Here is a 23,889-nt window from a genome sequence, read left to right on the forward strand (position 1 = left end):
CCAATACAAAGATGTTGAATTCCAAATTTTATGGATTCGTGATTGCCTCGGTTAGTTCGATTAGCTGTATTAGAGGGCTCGGTTGGGGTCTTTATGAGTGACGAATCGAGTAACCGTATCGTCTTCCTCACGTCTTAATTATCCCTATTGGTGTGTAGTAGGCATATCACTAGAGTGTTTCAGAGTCACGACACGCTCCGGAACAATCAGACAGTTCTTCCCACTTCAGGAAATGTAAACATATCAGTGATCGTTTTAATTTAAAGCTAAATTGCTACATTAGTGAAGATGTCAAGACAACACTGTAGAAGTATATTTCCAAGGATATACGGTAAACATAAGGTAGGTGATAAAGGAGTAATGTTATTCAGCATGCGTTTCATGCAATGAAAACCGTAAAAAGCTATAAAATACAGACGATAAATACTCGTTTATTATCGAAGATTTACAGCTTTATGGCTTTTTATTACTTACTGCTTTACGGAGAGGTATTTAAAAAATGCATCCATTAACCAATTAAAGTTTTCATAAACAATCCTCTTACTAGAAAAATACTTAAGTTTACGCGTTACTAAGGAGTTACTACAACTGTGTTACAATATAATATACACCATTTTAGAAACGTCGCCCCATGTCATATTCTAATAAATAGTGGAATAAGTACACTAATGTATGTAAATACAATACCATCGTATTTTTGGAATGCTGTTTATTATTTATTTGTACACAATAAACCAGACACAAAGAACATACAAAGATAACAGACAGTATAGGTAAGCTTATTTATTATTTATTTATTTATATACATTCACATTTGCAACATTACAAACTCAAACAAAGTTTATCTGATTTCTTATGTCTAAACAAAGAGATTTCTTCCAGCTGACTTACGTGACGAGAGAGATATTCAACGTACTTATTACACATATAGACAGACATACATACGCGTACAAATTATTTAGAAATTAAACTAATACTAAAATATAAACCTAAACCTAGGTACAATAACCACAACTACAATAGTTTATGTGTTTAGAATGTGAGATTTACTAACTTACGTACTTACCTACTATAAATATATAGGAAACTAACATTTACTTACTAATTACTGTAAGTATATTAAAAAAACAATTTTATCTAGCATTTCCATCTCATTAAATACTGCAGGGGGGTTAAAATGGCCACATCGAAGCAATTCATCTAAGAAAATATTTCTATTTGACATTTGTTTGCATTGCGTTTACTTTTATATGCGCAAATTTCAAATTGCACTATTGCTTTCTTAGACGAATTGCTTCGAGGTGGCCATTCTAACTGCCCAGATAATAGAATGCTAATGTAGTAGGCGGATCCTGAAACTGTAACGTCTCCTTTCAACCTCAATATTAATGTGTGGTGACCATTATATTAACCCTTTCACGGACAGAGACCATGGATCATTGATGGTTCATAATAGCTAGTATGACACCTTGGAATCGGAACGTTCGTAAACGTTCTGTACTTAAAAGTGTTAAAGGACTCTCACGTGACTCACTAATTAGTTCACGTGCGTGTCCTATTTCATATAAAAGACATCAACGCGTGCACCACTTTCCTGTAATTATTGTGAGAAAAACGAGTAGCGACAATAAATGGATCAATTAATGGAGCGGCTGTCTGTTACAGCAATGCGCTTTACAATATGTTTTGAAATACGAAAAATATAATAATATACCCCATAATATATAACTATGCAGGGTTGGCTGGAAGAGATCTCTTTTAGAGATAAGCCCACCTTTTGTTTTATGTTTTTATTGTTTGGTTTTTCTTTGTTATAAGTACAATAAAGAATTAAATAAATATAAGTACTCAAGTAGTTTATGGACATCTACGTGTTTGCTTGGGTAGGTATATTAAGTCGATATCTGAGTTCTCAGACGACACCATGAGTCGAGGTACGCGCCCAACTGGGCATCCTCAGGCCTGTTGTCTTAAATTTTGTACCGGGTGAGAGCCCTCAGCGCTCTCCATTTGTCCGGCCAAGTAGTTAATGCCATTTGCGGCAAATCTACAATAAATCACGTCTTAAAAAAAGATATCTGAGTATGTCGTATCTGTGTTGCAAACTGTACTAATTCTTTCGCAATATTCATTTACTAAGAGAACTTGAACATTCCATGTGATGGTATTCGAGTTTTTTTTTCAACTTGACTTCACGATAATTAGCTGCATCACGAATAACCTTTTGACATGTTGCCTTACTTCGAATGGACTACAAACTTACGCAATTTCGAGCCAACTTGAACCACATTATTTAGAGATTTATGAGCAAAATTTCATAATTTCCCATAGGCGGTGAATAAGTTTCTTTGAAGGAATGTAACCGCAGTCCGTTCCATACTGAGCATCAATCAGTATAATGACATGAACGATAGAAACATGGGAAATATTAATATAATTATATAATCTCCTTTTGTTGTATATGTAAGGCATTGTGTGCTCACTGCTCATGTACTGCAGTTAAAAAATGTTGAGAAATCTGTGGTCCGACGTTGTCGAAAACATTCGCACTCTAATTCACCAACAATTTAGTACACAAATGCTTAACATTCCAAAATAATTTATTCATAAAACACAAAAACATTTGTAACCAAAATACCTAACAAACAATTAAAATAATTTTCTTTTTTAAACTTTGAAAATCATTGTAATTATGTTATTTGCATATTATACATATTTTATAGCACTGCACGAGTATTAATTATATGTATACTTACGTACCTGAAGGACAAAAGTGTCATCAATCATCATCAGATAGCTTTCAGATGGATCGTGTCGTATCATGATGGGCTTATTATAGTAAATTATCATAATTAAATAAGGATTTGGACGTAAACTAATAGTATGATTTTCAGATGGAAATCGATTAGTTACCAAAATAGCGAATTTGTTTTGACTTTAGACACCAATGCTATTATATAATTGTTCGACACGGGCTGTTTACTATTTACACAAATATTGTTGTACATGTTAGGTAAAACTAAATATTGCATTATATCTTACGAATGGTACTTGATATCGTTTCTAACGCTTCGACTCTACAAAGGTCAGACTTGAAAGAAAGAAAGAAAGAAAGAAAGAAAAATCATTTACAAGGATGCTTACAGTATGGTTAACTCAAATTATAAGTATTAATTATTATACAGTAGTAAACTCATAGCAGTACCTATTATTCACGCTGAAATAATTCTGCGTACCAAATTGGACATACAATTTTACGAGTATTTGCGCTGACAAACACCCATATCCAACTAATGAAACAAACAAAACAAGATCAATCAACGGTTATAACTAATTGCTTGGAATGTGAGTCACGTATGTTGCTCGTAGTGTCATCGAGATGGCTTGGACCAATGAGACGGGCATCCGGAACTATCCGGTTCAGGGTGGCTTTACTGGGAACCGAACTGGATCAAACCGCCCTTCACCGCCTTCTATCGCCTCACAAGTTAAATCGAAAAGCGTGCACCATAGTACACACATTCGTTCTTCATTAACTGTGACATGGATTTTCCTATTAAGTACAATTGCCTTCGATACCACTTGCCTCGTAATAATAATATTCTCATTAAACGTCAACACGCAGTAAGTATGTTTAATATTTAACAAATCAAATAACAATATTATACCGAAACGCACAGTATTGCGCAGAAGAAAAATCTAAATAGACTTAAAGAATCTGTAAGTGAATGTAGGGAATTTTAATGTAGTTACTTAAACGTACCTACGCGCTCTATAAACACCATTTTAGCAAAGTTAGACCCTGATGTTACACCTAATGATTTAATTTCGCTTAGAATGGATTGACAGCATAAGTAAACAGAATTAATTAATTGGTTCAAACAACATTAGTAATTGAAAAAACACCATCCGTCGAGCTAAGATACATCTCATTGACCGGCCCACTCACCGATTATGCAATTGCACGTAGGTATACGGTTTCCGAAGTGATTGGTATCAATTGGAGGCTAGTAATTAGAGGCTAATAAAAAAAGATGCGTCGAAAAAATAAATTTATTATACGCAACAGTTAATAATATGCTCGTAAATTGTCCGTAACGAAAATACAACACAACGTTGCATACATCCGAGATGAAACTTGGAATTATAATAAATCTCAGATTAAGTGGATTATTGCTCAATGCGTAATAACCCGTAATATTATGCACATATTGTTGAAAATTGTACTTCCTATTGTAATATTAAAAAGTTAGTTACTTTAGAAGAAACAAAAGCCTTATTTGTTGAGAAGTCGGTAAAAATTAGGTAAACACCATGTAATATAAAGAAATGTTATCAGCTAGCAGTTAGACGGGTGAAGGGAGACGATCCCTGCTTGGGATGTTGCCTTGTCCAGGGAACGTCATTGGCGCTGTAACGCGAGAATGCTGCGACCATAATGGGAATCTTTGGGCAGAACGTACTCCGCGAAGGCCCCGAATATATTTAATTTATAATATTGTAAAAAGTTTATGTAAATTTAATATTGTGTAAGTAATGTTAAAAAAATCAGCTATTATAAACGTTCAATTTCCATATTATTTTCCAGATCGTCATAATAACTTCAGTAATATGTTGGGCCTTAAGTTGTTGCTTGGTATCAGCATCGCCAAGTCTACGGAGACACACAACGACCAGATCAAATAACGTGACAATATCTATAGAGAAGAATGTAACAGATCCGAACGAACTGTTTCATTGGGAAGACTACAGCGTCCTGGCCACCATGCTGATAGTATCATGTGCCATCGGTGTCTTCTACGGATATTTCGCTGAACAACAAACCACTGGAGATGACTTCCTGCTCGGAGGATCCTCGATGGGAACATTCCCTATGGCTCTAAGTCTCGCCGCGAGGTAACAACGAAAATTCGCTACAATGTCCATAACTTATGCTCATTAATTTGCCTATGAATATTTATACAACTCACAATCGTGTGTGGCCGCTAATCCACTTAAATTTAGTACTTAATTTAATAATCCTATCGAGACAAACCAGGGACGCTGTCAATCACACTTTTACATTCGCATTTCATTTTATCACATGTAAAATTAATTACTAAGTTGGTTAAATTGTTAATTTTCAGTTTCATCACAGCCATAGAGTTATTGGGCAATCCAGCTGAGATGTACATGGCAGGCGCACAGTTCTGGATGATTTGCATCGCTTTTGTCCTCGTTGTGCCTATAACGAGCCAGCTTTACTTACCAGTGTTCATGAGGCTACGACTCACATCATGCTATGAATACCTGGTAATGTTTACGCACAATATCCTACATTCAAAGTACTTAATAAAAGACTCAGAACCCCTTAAAAGAAGATGTTAAAACTGTAGCCCAGTAATTAGTATGAGCAAATGTTCAACATTGCAGTTTTATGTAAGACGTAATTGCTACGAAATAGAACCATTGGTGATGGTGTGTAGTAACTATTCCAAATAGATAGCATCGGTTTTGAAAATAGTTACCAATGTCATAAACTTATTATAGGTACGAGCGTATTGTATAAGTACAAGAACAGTGAATTAAACAGCGTTATATTTCAGGAAGTGCGATTCTGCAAATCGATACGCGTGTACGCAAGTGCACTGTACATGATGCAGATGATACTGTACACGGCGGTGGCGGTGTATGCGCCGGCGCTGGCGCTATCTGACGGTAACCACCATATCAGCTGATTGATCTAAGCATACACTTCTTTTATTACTCCTTTTACTTTATCTGCATCATTACAAACCACGAAACACTCATCTTCCAGGCAAACATACATTGCAAAGATAGATCTCAATTTTCGCAAATTGTTAGTATTAGCGATCGTTACGTTCGGCAAATCTTGGAAAGGCTCTATTTGATTTCAAAATTCCTTTGTTTTTATGTTGCATGGCGTCCAATTTATTGTCGAAAATACCGCCTCGTTGCGGTCTACTTCGTAGCATCCTCTTTAAATAAACTCTTTAAACGCGAGATCTACTAACACGCCTACATTTTTGCATGAACTGTTATAAAAAAACAACACAATTGTTTTTGTGTCTTAGTTTTAAAGCAGAGCTATGTACTTGTAGCCATATTTTTTTTTGGTGTAACTTATAGTAAATTTTCCTCAGACGGAAATTGGAGAACGCTGAGGGCTCTCATCCGGAATACTTAAGTAGATAGTAAATAGTAATGAACTACATAATAATTATACTGAGTTACATACATTAACAGTGACAAGGTACAGGTCGTAAAAATGGATTTGGACATACATTCTCTCTGTGATATAATATGTAAACTGCGGTAATTAAAATAGTGAATGTATGGGTGGAGTCGCATGTCCATGCAAATCTATTAACTCCCCCGTAATCCCACGTAACAGTTTTGCGATGGTCACCGATCTGTTCACAAAACAATAGGTAATACAACCTACAATATAAAACATATTGGACTTATTGCGAAACTGTTACTTATTCGTGAAACTATTTTACATAGTCAAATTCAATACGAATTTTGCAACAGAAGCCTTACTATGGGGTCGTATTAAGGTATGGCATACATATGCATAGTGGGTCGCAGGAGCAACATAACAAGCGTATGTTCACACTGTGAGAATTCAACTAGCTCTTTGCTATTGTGATGGAATAATAAACAGGAATTAATTTGGCACTGTGAAATGTGCTGCGTGAATGGACCTTAATGCCAGCTTACGTAAGGTCCCCATAAAAGTTTACGTGACAAGATTGTAGGATATTTACGTACGGGTACGAAGGTCGCGTACACGTATGTGTAACGTTTCCTAAAGTGCGTGTAGCTATGATTCAACACCAGTGCCGTGACGTTTCTATTCAATACGACTCTGTCCCCATGACTACTTAGTACTGGCTAGTTGTTACTTGTTACCAATAGCCGAATACAAAATGCAATGTGTACATTTCATTTTAAGACGAGAGTGATAATTCAGCGCTTCAAAAACAGTCAACATACGAAGATAATTAACAACATTCTTGTCTAGAGGACGAAACCGAAAAGTGAATTTGACTTTGGCTATAGATCACTTCACTATTACCTAAAGGTCAATGTGTATACAGACGGTAAGCCTTTCGGACCGAATGCAGACTGGATGTACGTATTTATGTGTGAACGCGTACATACAAACTCAAATACTACTCAAAAAAACTCACACCCCGCTCTGGGTGCATAGTGCGTTCTTGACATTAAAATATTTATAAATAGGACGAAAGCAAACTGTTTTTAAAAGTATAGTATTAACGGATATTTTACAGCCAAACATCCTAGGTAGTTGCTAGAGAGATGCTTGCTATTGTTGTGTACTCATAGAAAAGCCTGTGTGACTCACAGCAACTAATGTTCCAATTAAATGAGACCTCTTAGGTATTAGTAGGTATGATTTTTGTTTTTATAGCACTTATTACCCGTGGTTAGGGAAACTTACAAAGAGAAAATTTAAATGGAAAACATTTTTTCGGCGTCGGCTTAATGACGATGTATACTCGTACATAGATCGAAAGAATTTCGCAAGGACTGGAGGACCCGGTGGTGTAATGGTTAATACGCTCGTCCCGGCTTGAGCACAAAAAATAATTTTTTCTTAATTTCAATTTATTAATAGGTATTATCAATGAGATTGCATACATTTATTGTGCCCATACTTCTTTGCGGCCAAACGAATGGTACTTCGGCCTAACAGGTTAGATTGTTTGTAGGCCAAAGATTGCAAAGTTTTCAAAAGAATAGAATAAATAATGGAACAATAGTATAGGAGTTTTTTTTTTATATAGCATCAATGTAATAATGAAATACTTACATTCAAATAATTATAACGGAAAAGCTATGAATGCCACCATTAGAATTGCGAAAAGAAGTAATTTATTTAATGTTTTATGTCTTTATTCTGTTCCTATTAGGGTCAGCATGTTGAGAAACCATATTTCGTGATTACAATTATTGAACCCTCCCATGTTACCTCAATACGCATGTAATAAAGTGAAAAGAAAATATATTTTTTTTATTACAAATAGGTTCAATACAATACAATGGAAAAACGCTTTATTGCACATATAAACACAACACTAAAACATTTACAAAAGTGACAAGAGAAGCACAATCGGCGGCCTTATTGCTAAATAGCAATTTCTTCCAGGCAACCTTAGGGTGATAGAACTTGCTACATAATATGGATTATAGGTTTGTGTTTGACCACACTCTCGCTTGATGGTAAATGAAGATGATTGTAGCGTAAGGTGGAACACGCGTGCCTAGGAAATGCCTATGCACTACAGCTTAAAGATTGCAAGATTGATTTAAAGATCGTTCACGAAGGCGACAATTATTAAAAGATGTGTTGCTGTTGCAGTTTCTTGTCATTTCTTCTCCTCAGCCATAACACCTTGCGAAATGACGTAAATTCAAAAATGTTACGTTGACCTTCAACAAGTTTATCCATGTTAATTACGTTGAATAAATGATTCTGATATCTATTACATCTTTACTCAAACGTTGAGTTATAAATAGTTGTTCTCTTACCTCTGTGTGTCCTATTTGCAGTTAAGCTGGTAAATTGGATAGTTTAATAGACTATAAAATCTTAATATCACTACAGATCATCATCATCAATTTAAGAGCCACGCTCTTGTCGGTGTAAACAACAACTCATTTTTGCTATATTATTCATTTCCTAATTTTAATGAAAGAAAACGTAACAATAAGTTCGATATTTTATCACGTTCTTCCACGTTTTTTTACGGTGTAGGTACGTTTACGTACAAATTCCCATTATGTTTAATCTTCTATCGTGTGGGTTAAGCGATGGATTACCAACCTCAGCAACCCTGGCTCACGTAACAACCACGTACTTAAAACAGTAAGTTGGACCACCAGCTTAACGTGCCTTCTGAAGCACGGACCGTCAGGACGGATGGACTTTCGGACAATCAGGTGATTAACCTGTAATGTCTTAACCAAACTAGGGATCACAAGGTGATTTTTGTGATATGTTCCCACTGGGATTTGAGACCGGCACTCAACCATGACAATAATGTTATTATAGCAAATTCCATACCCAGAAGGGGTGAGGGCGGCGCCCAAAATAAATTGGTGCGGGGCAGAGAATTACCGTCCTATACGCAGTATTATTCTTTATGTTCATAGTTCAAACATATGAGAATGCTTTCTATATTTCTGAAGACCGTTAGAAATCGATTGTTCTATAGAAATCAATATCTGTGTTGAACCGTGGTAACCCAGATGGTAGAACGCACTTTGAGGTCTCAGGTTCGAATCCAGTACAGGCCTAAACCAATGATTGTCGAATTTGTTTTCGAATTCATGTTTGGATCTTAAAAACACCGTGAGGAAACCCACATTCCTGAGAAATGCATTTACAGAGGTATGTGACCTAACCTGTATTGGGCTGGTTTTCCCTTCGCGGTTTGGAAGGTCAGTCGCTTCTGTAAAAAACCGGATCTTTCAAATTTTCAGGTTAAGTAAGCGGACTCTGTGAAAAACGGGATAATGCTAAGGGGGTGAATATCTGAGTTAACTTAGACAGAGAAAGTATTGCCGTCACGATAAATGTGCATCAACAATGCGTCGTCGGTGGTGTCGTGTGCGCAGTATTCGATGCACTTGCGCAATGAAAATGAATCACAATGGCACCATAAAACTAATATATACGATTTTAAGTGCCTAATCATTACGAAACTGTTTCAACAATTGAAAACCAATTAATTATATAACTTGTGGCTCTGTCCGCCCCATTAGGGATCATAGGCGTTATTATAGATTAATGTCTACTAATTCAATACAGTATTGCATGTACCTCTACTAAGACCTATATAAATTCAATAGAAATCGTTGGTACGGTTACGAGCATCATTAACCATATATTTTGGTACCATGTCACATGATTTTTTTTTGACAAATTACACTGTAAGTCTCACTAAATGTCAAATATGTTAGTGCGACAGAGTCCTAAAGTGGGTACATTGTATTGCTCATGATTGTACATCGTTAGGTAGGTACCATTAACTGCAGGTCAGATTTTGTCAGACATATAAAGTTTACCACCATTTAGCGTCGTTGATTACCACCGCCATATTACATGTAAATAACCTTTTACCTAATATTACAACATCAAATTATAGAAGGCACTATTTATCTACTGGCGAGGAGTAAAAAGAAATCAAAATCATTTATTCAACGTAATTATCATGGATAAACTTGTTGAATTTAAGTCGTTTCGCAAGGTGTTATGGCTGAGGAGAAGAAATAACAAGAAACTGCAACAGCAACACATCTTTTAAATCAATGAGGGTATACATTACAAATTATTTAATAACTAGAGTAACACATTTAATACCAGACACTTTCATCATTTAGGTTTAGTCAATAATCTTATAATAAGCTTTTTTACATAAAGTAAGTTTTACATGAGCTTTAAATTTATTTTCTGACAAATTCAAATTATTAACTGGTATTTTATTGTAAAAACGTATACATAACCCCAAAAAAGATGAATTTAATTTGCTTAATTTAGAATCTAGAGAGTGAATGTATGTACCTACAACACGCCTCTACCTACTCCTTTGGGGATACAGGCATGATAACATGTTATGTTATTAAGAAATAATTAATTTAGTAATTTAATTATTAAGTTGAAGCCAGCAGTTTATCCAATCGTCGTGATCAAGAGTCGTGATGAATACTTGTGAAATATTTTTTTATTTTATTTAGTAGAGCACCAAACAACGAGTATAATAAAAAATGTTAAAACACTTTGAAGCATGCATTTATGAGACTAACTGGATTGCTCATTATGACATAAGAAATTTTATTTTATTATTCGACATAAACTTAGATCCATTTCGTATAAGTAATTGGATAGTTTCCTAGGTCAAACATAAATTATGAAATACTGATTACTAAATAAAGACAGATCTAAAGGTGACAAAAACGTTTCCTTTTTCTATTATATATATATATATATAAATAAAAATGTAATAATAAATGCGACATTTTGTCACGTTTTTCTATGACGTCACAGATTGTTTTGTCATACAAATTCCATAGAAATTTTGTGTTTTGACGTTTAGTAAAAAGTAACTAATTTGATATGCATGGGCTACGAATAAATAATTGCATGGATATTACACACATACCAACTATACCTAACGCTATAACTACCTTCATAGCAAGTCATTACAACTTATACACTTTAATTGCTTTCTGCATATAATGTTCATAAGGTAGAGTTGCGGCCGCTTCATCATGGAATACTGATACATGGTATTCCTTATTGCACATCGAAAGTAAGAGGCAGGGAGAGACAATTACGAAACTCATTATCCTTATACATTATCAATGCTTATTTGCAGTTTATTTACAGTCCGAACGCATCTTGACTGCCTGGGCCCTAATTTATTAGATGTTTCGAAACTATTTTAGTATTCAGAGGGGTTTAAAGTTGCTAAACTTGGTTGATTTTACGACTCATATCTCAATAAACGTTAGAACGCATAACCTGACGCCTAGCTGCAGCATAGCGCAAGCGATGCACTATCCGAGTACAGCTCACATAATAGCGATCACCATGATTTATGTTCCCCTATTCTTTTAATGCATTGCTTCACTTCATATACGTACCATTGCAGAACCTTAGGCTTTGAAACTGACACTAACTATTAGCTAAAGTGTTAATGGTTTATTTTGAACAAACCAGGCACTATTTATTTAAAAATGAGCGTGTAGAGAAAGGAACAGTCGATATGTGCAAACTAAGTAAACGGCGAGGACAGCATACCTAAGTATGATTGATTGGGTAAGACTGGAATTTAGATTTTCTGTCGCGGCGACGACACTGTGACCCCCGCAACCTCTAGAGAAACCAGCCCCTTTATAGGTTAGTCTGCTGATAGGCAACCTAACGTTCAAATGCATACATATATTACACATACATAGTTAACAGTTACGCAATTTTTATTTACAGTTACTGGCTTGAACACCTATCTAGCAGTATCTCTGGTGTACGTGGTGTGCATATTCTACGCTTCACAGGTTAGTTTAACAATTGTCAAAAGTATGGTTTTCCTATTTAGAAATAGTACTGTGCCTTACTAGCTAAGTCAGGAAAAGCTACACACTCCAAACACAATAGAAATTGTGTTGCAAACTCGATCGTAACTGGCATTTCTAACTTCCAGGGAATTGTAAATCTTGCAATCAAAAATTGCAAGAACGAAATTATGTTGAAGTGATAGTAACAGTCGAGGATTGGCAACGTAACAGCTCAACGGAGATAATCAACGGACTATGCATCGCAGTTCGCATAAAGTTTAGAATTTGAGTTATCTGCGAGATCAGAACAATACTTAATAAACTTGGCGGATTAAAATGCTTAGACGTCGGAGGACGCGTCAAGCCGTTGGTCCCGGCCATTAGCCGTAAAAAACACCACTGTGGAGTAGAAGGGAGGCCTGTGCCCAGCAGTGGGACCAATATAGGCTGTTTATGTTATGTTGTCCTGACAAACGGACCTCTCAAATCTTCAGATTAGGTAAGCGCACCCTGTGAAAACGGAACGCCAGGAAGATGATGACGATGTTACGTTTTGTTGTGTTGGTGGAATAATGGCACCTACCATTCCAAATCGGAGATGATAAGCAGCAACAGTAACGCGACAATAAAGGCACGGCAGCATTTTCGGATATGCTAGGAAGATCACCTATATGACAGGTAGTTAGAAATGTAACAATGAAACCCTGCCAAAAAAATGTAATGCGCCGTGCACTTTACCCATTTAAGTGCCGAAACTGGTTACAATGTACCAATAACATAATTTATGTATTCATACAGGGCGGCATGAAGGCGGTGATAATGACGGATACGTTCCAGTCAGCCGTGCTGCTGGGTTCACTGGCTGTGGTGCTGGCCATGGGCGCAGCCAAGGTCGGCGGCCTCGACGCCGTCTGGGACCACGCGCGACGGACTGATAGACTGCATTTTTTTGAGTAAGGACCAGTAATTATAAAAATATACGTTTGTGTGTCTATGTAAATATTATTCGATCAGTCTAGGTAGAGACTGCTGTTTGTACCAAATCCTAAAGATATGTTTGTGCTTTAAAGTAATTTGAATCCAAGTACTTACACATTTCAATAATGTTCTTTCATAAGTAAAATGACATTATCAAATTCACAACAGACGCCAAAATTTTAAATTAAACCTCAAGGATTAACAAATTAATTGGGATCCCCTGAGATCATGACTATTCTTACATTTACGTGCTTTCTACAAAGTGAAATCTTTCATTCCGCGGCGAGATACAACCAACCTGTTATAGTGATTGTAATTCGAATAAACATATACGTTACTTAACACTTCTTCACAACGCACGCACAGGCCATTATGCATAAAAACTATTTTATAAATTGACTCGGTATTTTATATATTATATAACACCACGGGTACTTATTGGATAAAGAAGTCAAGAAATTGCCGCTAGCGACAGTATCGCTCCCTATATGCTCATGCGATGTTATTAATGTTTCTTTTAGTATGAATCCGGATCCGACGGTGCGGCATTCGTTTTGGTCTGTGGTCGTAGGCGGCACCATGTACTGGACCAGCATGTTCTGCGCAAATCAAGCATCAGTACAGAAGTACTTGTCGGTGGAGCGCATCGCGCAGGCGCGGATCGCGCTATGGGTGTCTGCCCTCGGCCTCACCGCCGTATACTCCGTCAACTTTATCACCGGCGCGGTTCTCGCCGCTCATTATGCAGACTGTGATCCGATTCAGGTAAGTGCGTAAAATCTCTTACGCAACGTTTACCCACATGGAATTGTTTACAAAAGTTCGCCGACATCGAGTAAAATCATTGTTTGTTTCTACACACAACACGCGTTAATGCTCTACTTTGACATTGAATCCTTCGTTTGTAAGACCCATGCGTGGTATTTCGTAGTTACACCATCGTATTCACGTGATGCATGCTGAAACACATCGCGTATCTAGTCTACACGATTAGTATGGGAGATGCATCATCATTATAATGGAATCATTTACCTACTTCAGTCAGGTGCGATCAACGCGTCGGATCGATTGCTGCCTCTATACGTGGTGCGACAACTGGGTGCTGCCAGAGGTGTCCCAGGATTCTTCGTCGCTGGCATCTTTGCGGCCAGCCTTGGGTAGGTTAAGAGAGAAAAGTAACTTGCCTTCTGATCTGCCGCTTCTATAGTTGTTGGAAAGATGTCCGTGGAATCCAAAAGTACACCGTAACCCTTCACAAGTGACGCAACTTTACTACTAAACCGTGGGTACAAGCAAATCACATAATCTGGTCCATTGTCTGCTAGTGAATACACTGGTCGTTAAATTCTGACGCACGCTTACGTATTATCAAAACTTTTATTGTTAGCTACTTAAATTACTATTATTACGTTAAGACACTTTAATTGCCTAGTTAACACAATTTTTGAGTGTGTTATATTGCCTATATAACATTTAAATAACGAACTCAACACCAAATTAGAAGCCCCGTCTGATTTGTACGTTAAATGTGCGAAATGTTCGAAGGCGTTCCCGTGACTGAAGCAGATACCAACTTCGTTCCTGAAATGGGACTTAACCAGAAAAGTCCAGTTGTGATACCAGTTTCAATTTGAGCATCATCGGTGCAGATCTGTCTATATTAACACTTAACACTTTGCGGCAGTTGAAAGCGCAATTTTGTTTTAGTACCAAACAAACTGATACGTCCTACTCATAACTACAATATGTATATTGAAATCACATGTTTTTTCCATAAAACAATTAGTAAGTAAAGTATAATTTAATACCTTTTGCTTTTGTAGGACGGTAGCTTCTGCGTTGAACTCCTTGGCCGCAATAGCGTGTCAGGATCTGGCCACTGGTCTTCTTGGCATAACGCTACCTGAGAACAAAGGGGCTACTGTAAGTAAAGTGATAGTGAGACACATTAATAATTTTATAAATTCGATAAACAAGATATTTTAGATTATGATCTTTTTCAACAATGACAACCTCTGTGGTCCAGTGGTTGAGCGATGTGATCACGATCTGGTGGTCCCGGGTTCGATTCCCGGTGGGGACAAATCACAAACATCACTTTATGATCCCTAGTTTGGACATTACAGGAAGATCAGATCACCTGATTGTCCAAAAGTAAGATGATCCGTGCTTCGGAAGGCACGTTAAGCCGTTGGTCCCGGTTACTACTTACTCACTGATGTAAGTACGTAGTCGTTACATGAGTCATGTCAGGGGCCTATGGCGTCTCAATAATAACCCTGACACCAGGGTTGATGGGGTTGGTAATCCACCTCACAACCCACATGATAGAAGAAGAGATCTTTTTCAATTATGTTTTGAAAGATCATTTTGTCCATAGATAGCGCGATGGGTGTGTCTAGCATGTGGCGCAGTGTCCTTTGGACTAGTATTCCTGGTGGAGAGACTCGGGCCGGTGCTGCAACTGGCTCTCTCGTTCAACGGCATAGCTGGTGGCGTCTCTCTCGGACTCTTCTCCTTGGGCATGCTGTTCCCATGGGCTAATGCTAAGGTGAACAACAACAAGTCAAATCGGTGGTTTAGATTCAGCTTGTTGTACAAAGTTGCACTAACTACCCAGTTACACAATCGCAATTGTGGTAGTCAGGAGTACGTCCAACGCAAGATTGATCTAAGTACCCACACCTCACCGAGCTTTCTGTTAGACCAACTTTGTGGTGTGGTGAGCCGTGTCGCTGCACGTGTATGTAACATACTTGGTTTTCTGTAGGTGACGTATACACTTTTTTTTGTATTTTTATAATTTACATACCTCCTAAAAAGAAGCGCGCGACGTCAAGCCACTCGCCGTAAAGAGACTCGCCGTAGCGGGAGTCGCTGTTCGGGGAGTCGCCGTTCGGGGAGTCGCTGTCAACGCTTTAATTCAAAGCAACCGTGTACCTGTCTGAATGTTTCTTACCTCTTCACTGCTGAACCAGAAAGGCCTAGTCGTACCCGACATACCGGAGAGAGAAACTATAATAAGTAGTTATCATTTCTCAGGGCGCAGTGGCGGGTGGAGTGTTCGGTCTTCTGCTGGTGGTGGCGGCAGGTGGAGGTGCGCAACTGGCACAAGTGCCCCTGCACCGGCTGCCGGGCTCCGTCAAGGGGTGCCCAGCCTCTCACAACCTCACCATACAGATGTCAATGAACCCTACGTAAGAACGCATTTTTTTTACTTTCTTATGAAAATTCTTCCCGATATAAACAAACAAAAACAATAAGGCACAGGCCCAGACAATAAGGCCAAGCAAGTTTTCCCTAAATGGCGGTCGATCATTTCCCTATGGGCACATCAAGATTTAATCCTGTAGACTTCGTAATGCGTATCATACATACGTGCAATTTGACACGCAGCCGCAACAGCTGTGCTTCGATCGAAATAATATCAAAACAACACTTGTGTTCATTAATTTTAAGTTCTGTGTCAAACAGTGGAATGCCCATAAATTGAACGAGGCAAGTATTCAAAACTAGATTATCACTTCCAAATAAAGACGTTACCTAATAAAATATGCATGCATCGTTTAAATTATATGTATCTCATATAAAAGACATCAACGCGATCGTTCTTTCTTTATAGATATGTAAATCACTTAACTTGATTTTACATGGCAAAAGTTAATTGATTCCGATATAAAAATAGCATCGAAATTAACGTACAATTATTTACGGATTCTTTTACGTGGGACGGTGGTATATAAGCATTAAATTGCGATTAGCAAATAAATAATTGTTCGATACGTATATATGACTTTCCTTCGCTTATCGCCCAGTTAAGCGACTCTAAATCAACAATGATATTACTACAATTTCCTACTTAAAATTACTTTTTAATAAGTATGTGTAAGTAAGTAAGTATAAGTACTTTGTGTAAATGTGAAAGCACATTCTTATTACTTTTTTATTGTTTTTAAATTCACTAAGTAGACAATTTACTTTCTTCTTTCACTAACTTATATTGTAATTATACTATTAACATAACGATAAACCCTTTTCGTATCTATTACATAAGTAAAATACACGCAGCTGTATATAGAGCAGTAGAATCTAGAATGTGTGTGTAAAATGTAATGACATTTTCTTGATAGTCGTACATGTATCCATCGAAGAATTCATTGGTATAATGAGTGCGAAAAATAGAGTTCAATAGCTGTTTCTAAAATCAGGGGACTCTCCAACTAAATAAGTACTGAACTTGGTATTACAATAAGGGTCTTTTCAGTGTTTATTTTAAAATCAATATATATAACAGACATATGCATTGTTCATCTATGTTTTTGGGTATAAACGATGGCTCTTTTTATTACACCCAGGCACAATTACATCTTCCACCCATTATTATTCTAATCAAAAGAGAAGCAATACAGGTAGATACATAATTCTATACATAATGTGATCCCCCAATGCCCAGCAGTGGGCGTCGTACGGCTGATGATGATGATGATGTGATCCAAATATCAAACAACAATTATATATATATATATATATATATAATATATGCTTCAGCCATTACATTGTATTTTTAAATAATTATATACTTACCCGAGTAATGAGAAAATAGGTAGTTATCACGTTTAAACTGAACAACGCCATCTGTATTGTTTTTGGTGAACGTAGTCTGGAAAGTCCCTCATTGTCCAAGTAAGACCTGTAAACGAGACTGACCGCATCACCGCAAACCTCTCATTAAGGTCAACATAAATATAACTCTTTAATATAAGTACAGACTTTCGGCTAAACACATTTCACATCAAATTTTGTTTTAGCAAACGAATATAACGACCGGTCAACCCGGGTCAAAGATCTGAATTGTTGAATAATATTCAGGTCAAGTAGAACATCATTTGTGATACAACGGATTCCGTTTACCATTTTTGTCTACTATATTAATATACATTTCGTTAGAATTCTTTGTAATATTTAGGGTCAAGCCGACAAGGGCGGGTCATGATTAAGAAAATGTGTGAAGGTTAATTCTGCCCACGCGTCATTGTGGGATGTTGATCGAAACAAGTATTACAATAGTATTGTAATCTAAAAAACAAAAACAAATGTTAAATAGATCAATAACAATATGCTTAAAATATCGCTTATTAGTTATCTGTGTACCTACTGAAAAAAACATGTTTATATACGTACATGCCCTTGATCACCAACATCAACCCTGACCAACCCTCAACCACCCATCAACCCTTGAGCATCAACCCCGACACCAGGGTTGATGCGGTTGGTAATTAAAAAAAGATGCTCTTGATCCCTAAAGGGGTGGGACGAACCACAAGTAATTAGAAGATTTTGCAGACACTTTTGATACGAACTTTTGAGATAACAAGTAACGTGGTAACAGGTAGTTAGCCCATCATCCATAATAGGTATAATGGTCTACCATGCTGGACTGGGCAAAATCCCGTAGTCAATGGACTGTTATAACATTCCCGGCATCATAAGTAAATAAAACGTTTTAATTTCAGTGAAAACCACGACGAAGCAGTATTCTGGTTATTCCGCGTGTCGTACCTATGGTATTCCGGGCTGGGATGCGCAGCCACACTGCTGGCGGGGCTGCTAGTATCCGCGCTCACTGGCGCCAACGACCCCGCAAACGTGCCCATCGACCTCATATCACCGCCAGTTGTCGCCTTCCTCAACTCCTTGCCCAACAAAGTGAAGGTACGAATATACGACGGTCGCGGATTTGTGACCGCGTGCTGTTGATTATTTAATGCGACAATCCTACGTCAAAAAAAGCTAACAGGAAGCCCTGGTCAAAGTCGACCCCGCCAATAATGTGCCCATCAATGTACCGGCCGCCAACGTGCTCATCTCGCCGCCGCTCGGCGCCTTCCTTCACTCCTTGCCCAACAAGTGAAGGTAGGAATGTACGACTGATTCTGTAACCAGAGTCAACGGTTGCAGGTTTATGTGACGGTCGGCTATTATTATTGTTATAAAATTTAGATAAATACCTACTAATAAGTTAGGTTACACAAGGTTAAGCTAATCGAAAATACACTAGTCAAAGTGAAGTGATCCTATGGATTATTATCATCTGTATAGCGTTTTATACCTACCTACCTATATATACTTATTAATCGCGCAATTCAAAAATCGAATGTATGTTCTATTTGAACCCGCTAAACCACCTCCTGATTGTAGACCTATCCACCCGTCACCATAGAGCAACACGGATCTCCGAATAACCTCAGACTTCTATGTGCTTATTAATCGCGCAATTCAAAAAAGGAATTTATCTTTTATTTGAACCCGCTAAACCATCTCCTGACCTATCCACCCGCCACTCGTAATAACCTCGGATTTATGTTCTTTGGGATTATTAAGTAATTACGCGCTCGTCTTCACAAATAACGATTACATCATCAATCACGACATACTTATTGCTACACTTGCATTATTAGGTATTAAAAGAGATAGGTACAGACTCGTTTTTGACTTTCGATAATAACAAATCTAATTTAATTGAGATTTACGAGACGTGATGGCAAGTGTATACTCATCATGCACTGAGTCTTTCCAGGCCCATCATCATCAATTTAAGAGCCACGTGCAGCATTTCCATGCTACTTTTTTAGGGAAAAATAGGACAGTGGTTTCCCTCTTGCCTTCCGCCCGCAGTACTCTGTCTGACGCAAGTGGGATGGCGCCCAGAGTAGTCTGTTACAGCCATACTACGACTCCTGTCCTCCGCCTCTGAATATTACTCACAGTTACTGCTGCCCTGTCAGGTTCCACGTTCTTTTAACCTCCTAATTTCATGGTTAATAGACATCTTTTCATGTTTTATCTCTGTTTATGGCGTTTATGGGTATAAATGATGACCCTTGTTATTACACTCAGGCACAACACATCTTCCACCCATTACTATTCTGATCAAAATAAAGAGAAGAAATATAGGTAGCCAAGCCACATAATTCTGTATGTATCAGATCCAAATATCAAGCAACAATTATTTTTATATATGCCTCTGCCATTAAGTACATTCTATTTTTGTATAATTATGAGTAATGAGAAAATAGGTAATTATCACGTTAAATGTGAACAGCGCCTCCTATATTGTTTTTAGGGAACGTAGCCTGGAAAGTACCTCCTTGCGTAAATGATTGGTTAAACCGACAGACCATTTGGTTGCCATCCGCTCTAACTTTACATTGCCTTATCGCAATATTTTTTCTCCGTAAAATATTTTGATTGGACGGTCTGTTACGTAATACATTTACCGCAATAGATGTAGCCAAATAGTTTAGATAATTTGAAAACGACCGATAAACCTTAACTTACAACCTCTTTTCTATCTACTTTTTGTAACACTGTTGAATTATGTTACTATAGTTGAGCTTTTTGTCAACTATTATTGTTCCTGGTTGTGTCGTAATAACCTTAGGTAGGTATATGCGTGTGAATAATTACCGCTTCCCGTTGTAGAAGTTGCTGAGGGTTCCGGCGCGAATGGGGTCGGAGCGGCGGCGCAGCTCAAGTCTGCGGCCTCCGAGTGTAGCGGATGACAAGGACACGCGGCGGCGGCGGCGGCTGTCAGAAATGGCGGGCGGAGTCTTCTACAGCGACGCCGCCTCGCAGACCCGCGGACACGACAACCTCGCCCTACGCCTCGAAACTGAAAAACCACCCACAATAGAAAACAACCAGCACACCAGCTTCTAAACCACTTTATTACGAAAACCAAAGATAATCCAAATATTGATTACACGCCAACCATGTACAAATCGTTAAATACTAACGAAGTATTTAAGCTCTAGGTTAATTATTTATAAGTTAAAATAATTTTATTAAAACGCTTAGTGGGTATGTACTTACCGGTCGAAGCCTCATCCAGGAGTTGTTGATCTTTGTTATAGGAACATAGGAATTTGTTCAGATTCAGTAGGTATTTTAGTTTTATCATTAGCAATATTTTTAGGTATCCTTTAGACTTAGATGCTAAGCAGCTAAAGTCTAACAATGTTAAATTATATTTATTTTGTTACTTGCAGTTTATTAGTTGTAATTCTAATACGTAATAAATGTCAAAATAGTGAATTGCGTCTCTCATTTATTTACCACATTAAATGTATACTTAAATAAAATAGCAACTTGGAGAGGCAGACAAATATTTTAACACAATCATAACAATTAAATACGCTGCATTGCATTATATTGCACAATAAATAGAACAAAAGCGCAGCACATTAAAACACATTTATCTGCCTCTCGTCAGCAGTTATCTAGATAATATAATTTGAACATAACATTTCAAAATAACATGAATATGGGCAAATTATTCTGTGCTTATGATATCAAGGGCGTGCCCTTGTAAATAATTAATTAATATCATTTCACGATAATAGGTCTTGTTGTTGGTGTGTTTGTTGGTGATGTATTTCTTGCATAGTGGAGACGGGGAGCGTGGCGCTGACGGTGATGGGCGGCATGCCGTGGAGCGACACGGGTGTGACCACGGGCAGCCCGGCGCCCGGCCCCGGCACCGGCGGCGGCGGCAGCGGCGACGTCGCGAAACTACTCATGTCAAACGTTGGCACTAAGTTAGTCGTACTTGGTGGGTAGGCGGCCGACACCGGAGGTAAAGCTTGTGACTGAGTGTAATTAGCCATCATCGGTATATACGGCTGAGGCTGGTTCATAGGTATGCCAATAGGCAAGTTCGGCAGCGGCGCCGGCGGCTGCACCTTTGATACTGATGGTATACTACCTAAGTTGGTCAATGTTGCGTCTGCTAAATCTGTAAAAAGAAGCAGAATAATAATCACCAACAACTCAATCTGTAGATGTGATATAATTAAATGAACCTAAGTAATTCTCAATACAGCATGATAATTTTAATAACAAGTATTTATGTGAATATATCATGAATATTATTTATGCATTACATTTATCCTCAGAAACCTAAAAAACAAGAGTGTCTATAAGTTTTTGAATCAACAATTTGTGGCTCATGCAAAGGATGTACCTCTGATTAACCCAATTGGGAATATACCTTGTTCAGTTTCTGACTTAGCCCACCATGTTAAAAAATATTGATATGAATATGTTTATGTACGTATGTGTATAATAGAATGCATTTTTAGCACTCATTTCATTTAATATTCTGTTTATTTTAAAGTTACTATAATACAACATGTAAAAAAGATAAATGTGAAGTTACATAAACATAAAAGTTACAACAAAAAAAAGTACTTACTGGTTGAATAAGCAGCCATATTAGACATGACAGACTGTGCATGCGATGTTGGTTGTTGATTAATTTGAGGAGCCACTTGCTGAGGCTGCTGCATGGCATTTGGCTGAGGTGGTTGCTGAACCACACCTGGAGGAGCAACCATTTGTGGTATGTTTCCCAGTGGAGCAGACGGCGGTTGCACATTACTCTGAGGAGCAGAATATCCTCCAGGGTTCACCATCGGTACCCCGGATAAAAATGGTGGAGGAGCATTTTGCTGTTGCTGTGGAATTGTGGCCTGGGATGCAGCAATCAAAGGAGTCTTGTCATCAGTCAAATTCATGTTCTGCATCCCTTGTACAATATTCTGTTGACTGCTTGGTACCTGTGATGGTGCCTAAAAATAAAATTACTTACTTCATTAAATATCAAACGACATTCCTTTGTTTTATATTAATTTATATACAAATAAATGAATTATCATATGGATAAAATAAATAAAAAATATTACATAGATACATAAGATCACACCTATTTAAATAATAAAACAAATAAATATACTCACCATAGAAGTAGGTGCAGTATATGGTTGGTTAGGAGCAATGACACTTCTTATTGGAATCCTGTGTAAATATCCATAACCAATTCCACATCCCAAGCTGCCTTCTCCTCCCCAACCATGATTAGGAGTAATATGCACCTCACGACATGTGTCGTCATTGATATTATAGACATACAGCTTCAAAGCTCTACCCTCGTGAGCTTCAATGAGAGTGAACAAGTCTTCACTTTCATGCATGATAGAATCCGCTCCAATAATATAATCAGAGAATGGTCTCAGTCCTGCAATTTCAGCTGGGGAAGTTGGGTGCACTTCCTGTAATGACCAATACAATGTAAAAAACAAATAAATAAATCTGAAACAAACATTAATTGTAGCAGTACTAAAGGACTTACCAATACATGCCAAACATTCTCATTAGCACCTTCAAAGGAGCAAAACCTAATACTGACGCCCAGGAGACCCTGCCCGCCCCAGTTAGCGCTGGGCGTGATCAAAACTTCTCTCACCGACTGTGTTTTACTACTGTAAACTAACATTTTGATTGTTTTATCAACATTTTTCTTAAGAAGTTCCTTCAACGTGTCATTGTCTTGGTCCAATCTAATGTTTTCTATAGCCACTATGAAGTCAAAAAATGCTTCCAAATTGGCTTTCTGTCCTGGAGACCCATCCTGGACCTGCGAATTAAAATATTGACGTGTTACTTCCAAGAGTTCGGAAAATACAAAAAGTAGGGGAATAAGAACAATGGTACAAACCCGCAAAACATGATATCCTTCGGAACCGCCTCCCGGCACTTCAGTACTATGGGAAGAACCCATTGAAAAACGTAGAAATTTATAAAAAATACAATTTAACTATTTTTTGACAGAAGTATTCCAACAACTGCAACAATTTTTTGACTTTGACGTTTAATAATTTTTGATCACGACGTGGCACTGGAAAAGAAAATATATGACTTATTTCCCAAAAAATTACTATTTATAAAAATAATTGCACAAAAAATCGTAAAAATTTGTTGTCACCT

General features: G+C 37.6%; 2 protein-coding genes across 2 annotated transcripts; one reads left to right on the forward strand and one right to left on the reverse strand.

Annotated features, from left to right (window-relative positions):
• The first annotated feature begins 147 nt into the window (after positions 1 to 147).
• LOC126367728 (sodium-coupled monocarboxylate transporter 1) lies at positions 148 to 21,159 on the forward strand. Its single transcript, XM_050011403.1, has 13 exons — positions 148 to 342; positions 4,589 to 4,896; positions 5,127 to 5,292; positions 5,586 to 5,697; positions 12,020 to 12,087; positions 12,886 to 13,040; positions 13,587 to 13,830; positions 14,107 to 14,222; positions 14,889 to 14,988; positions 15,446 to 15,616; positions 16,108 to 16,262; positions 18,579 to 18,777; positions 20,548 to 21,159. Exons 1-13 carry the CDS (start codon positions 289 to 291, stop codon positions 20,782 to 20,784), a joined length of 2,085 nt encoding a protein of 694 aa, XP_049867360.1. The 5' UTR covers positions 148 to 288; the 3' UTR covers positions 20,785 to 21,159.
• On the reverse strand, positions 21,153 to 23,769 carry LOC126367729 (Golgi reassembly-stacking protein 2). Its single transcript, XM_050011404.1, has 5 exons — positions 23,621 to 23,769; positions 23,255 to 23,539; positions 22,863 to 23,174; positions 22,319 to 22,694; positions 21,153 to 21,859 (listed from the first exon to the last, which is right to left on the reverse strand). The coding sequence occupies exons 1-5, from the start codon at positions 23,681 to 23,683 to the stop codon at positions 21,456 to 21,458; spliced, it is 1,440 nt and encodes a 479-aa protein (XP_049867361.1). The 5' UTR covers positions 23,684 to 23,769; the 3' UTR covers positions 21,153 to 21,455.
• Between the last annotated feature and the right edge of the window lie 120 nt (positions 23,770 to 23,889).

The sequence above is a fragment of the Pectinophora gossypiella genome, chromosome 6 (assembly GCF_024362695.1).
Source record: "Pectinophora gossypiella chromosome 6, ilPecGoss1.1, whole genome shotgun sequence".
In the NCBI taxonomy this organism is placed as follows: domain Eukaryota; kingdom Metazoa; phylum Arthropoda; class Insecta; order Lepidoptera; family Gelechiidae; genus Pectinophora; species Pectinophora gossypiella.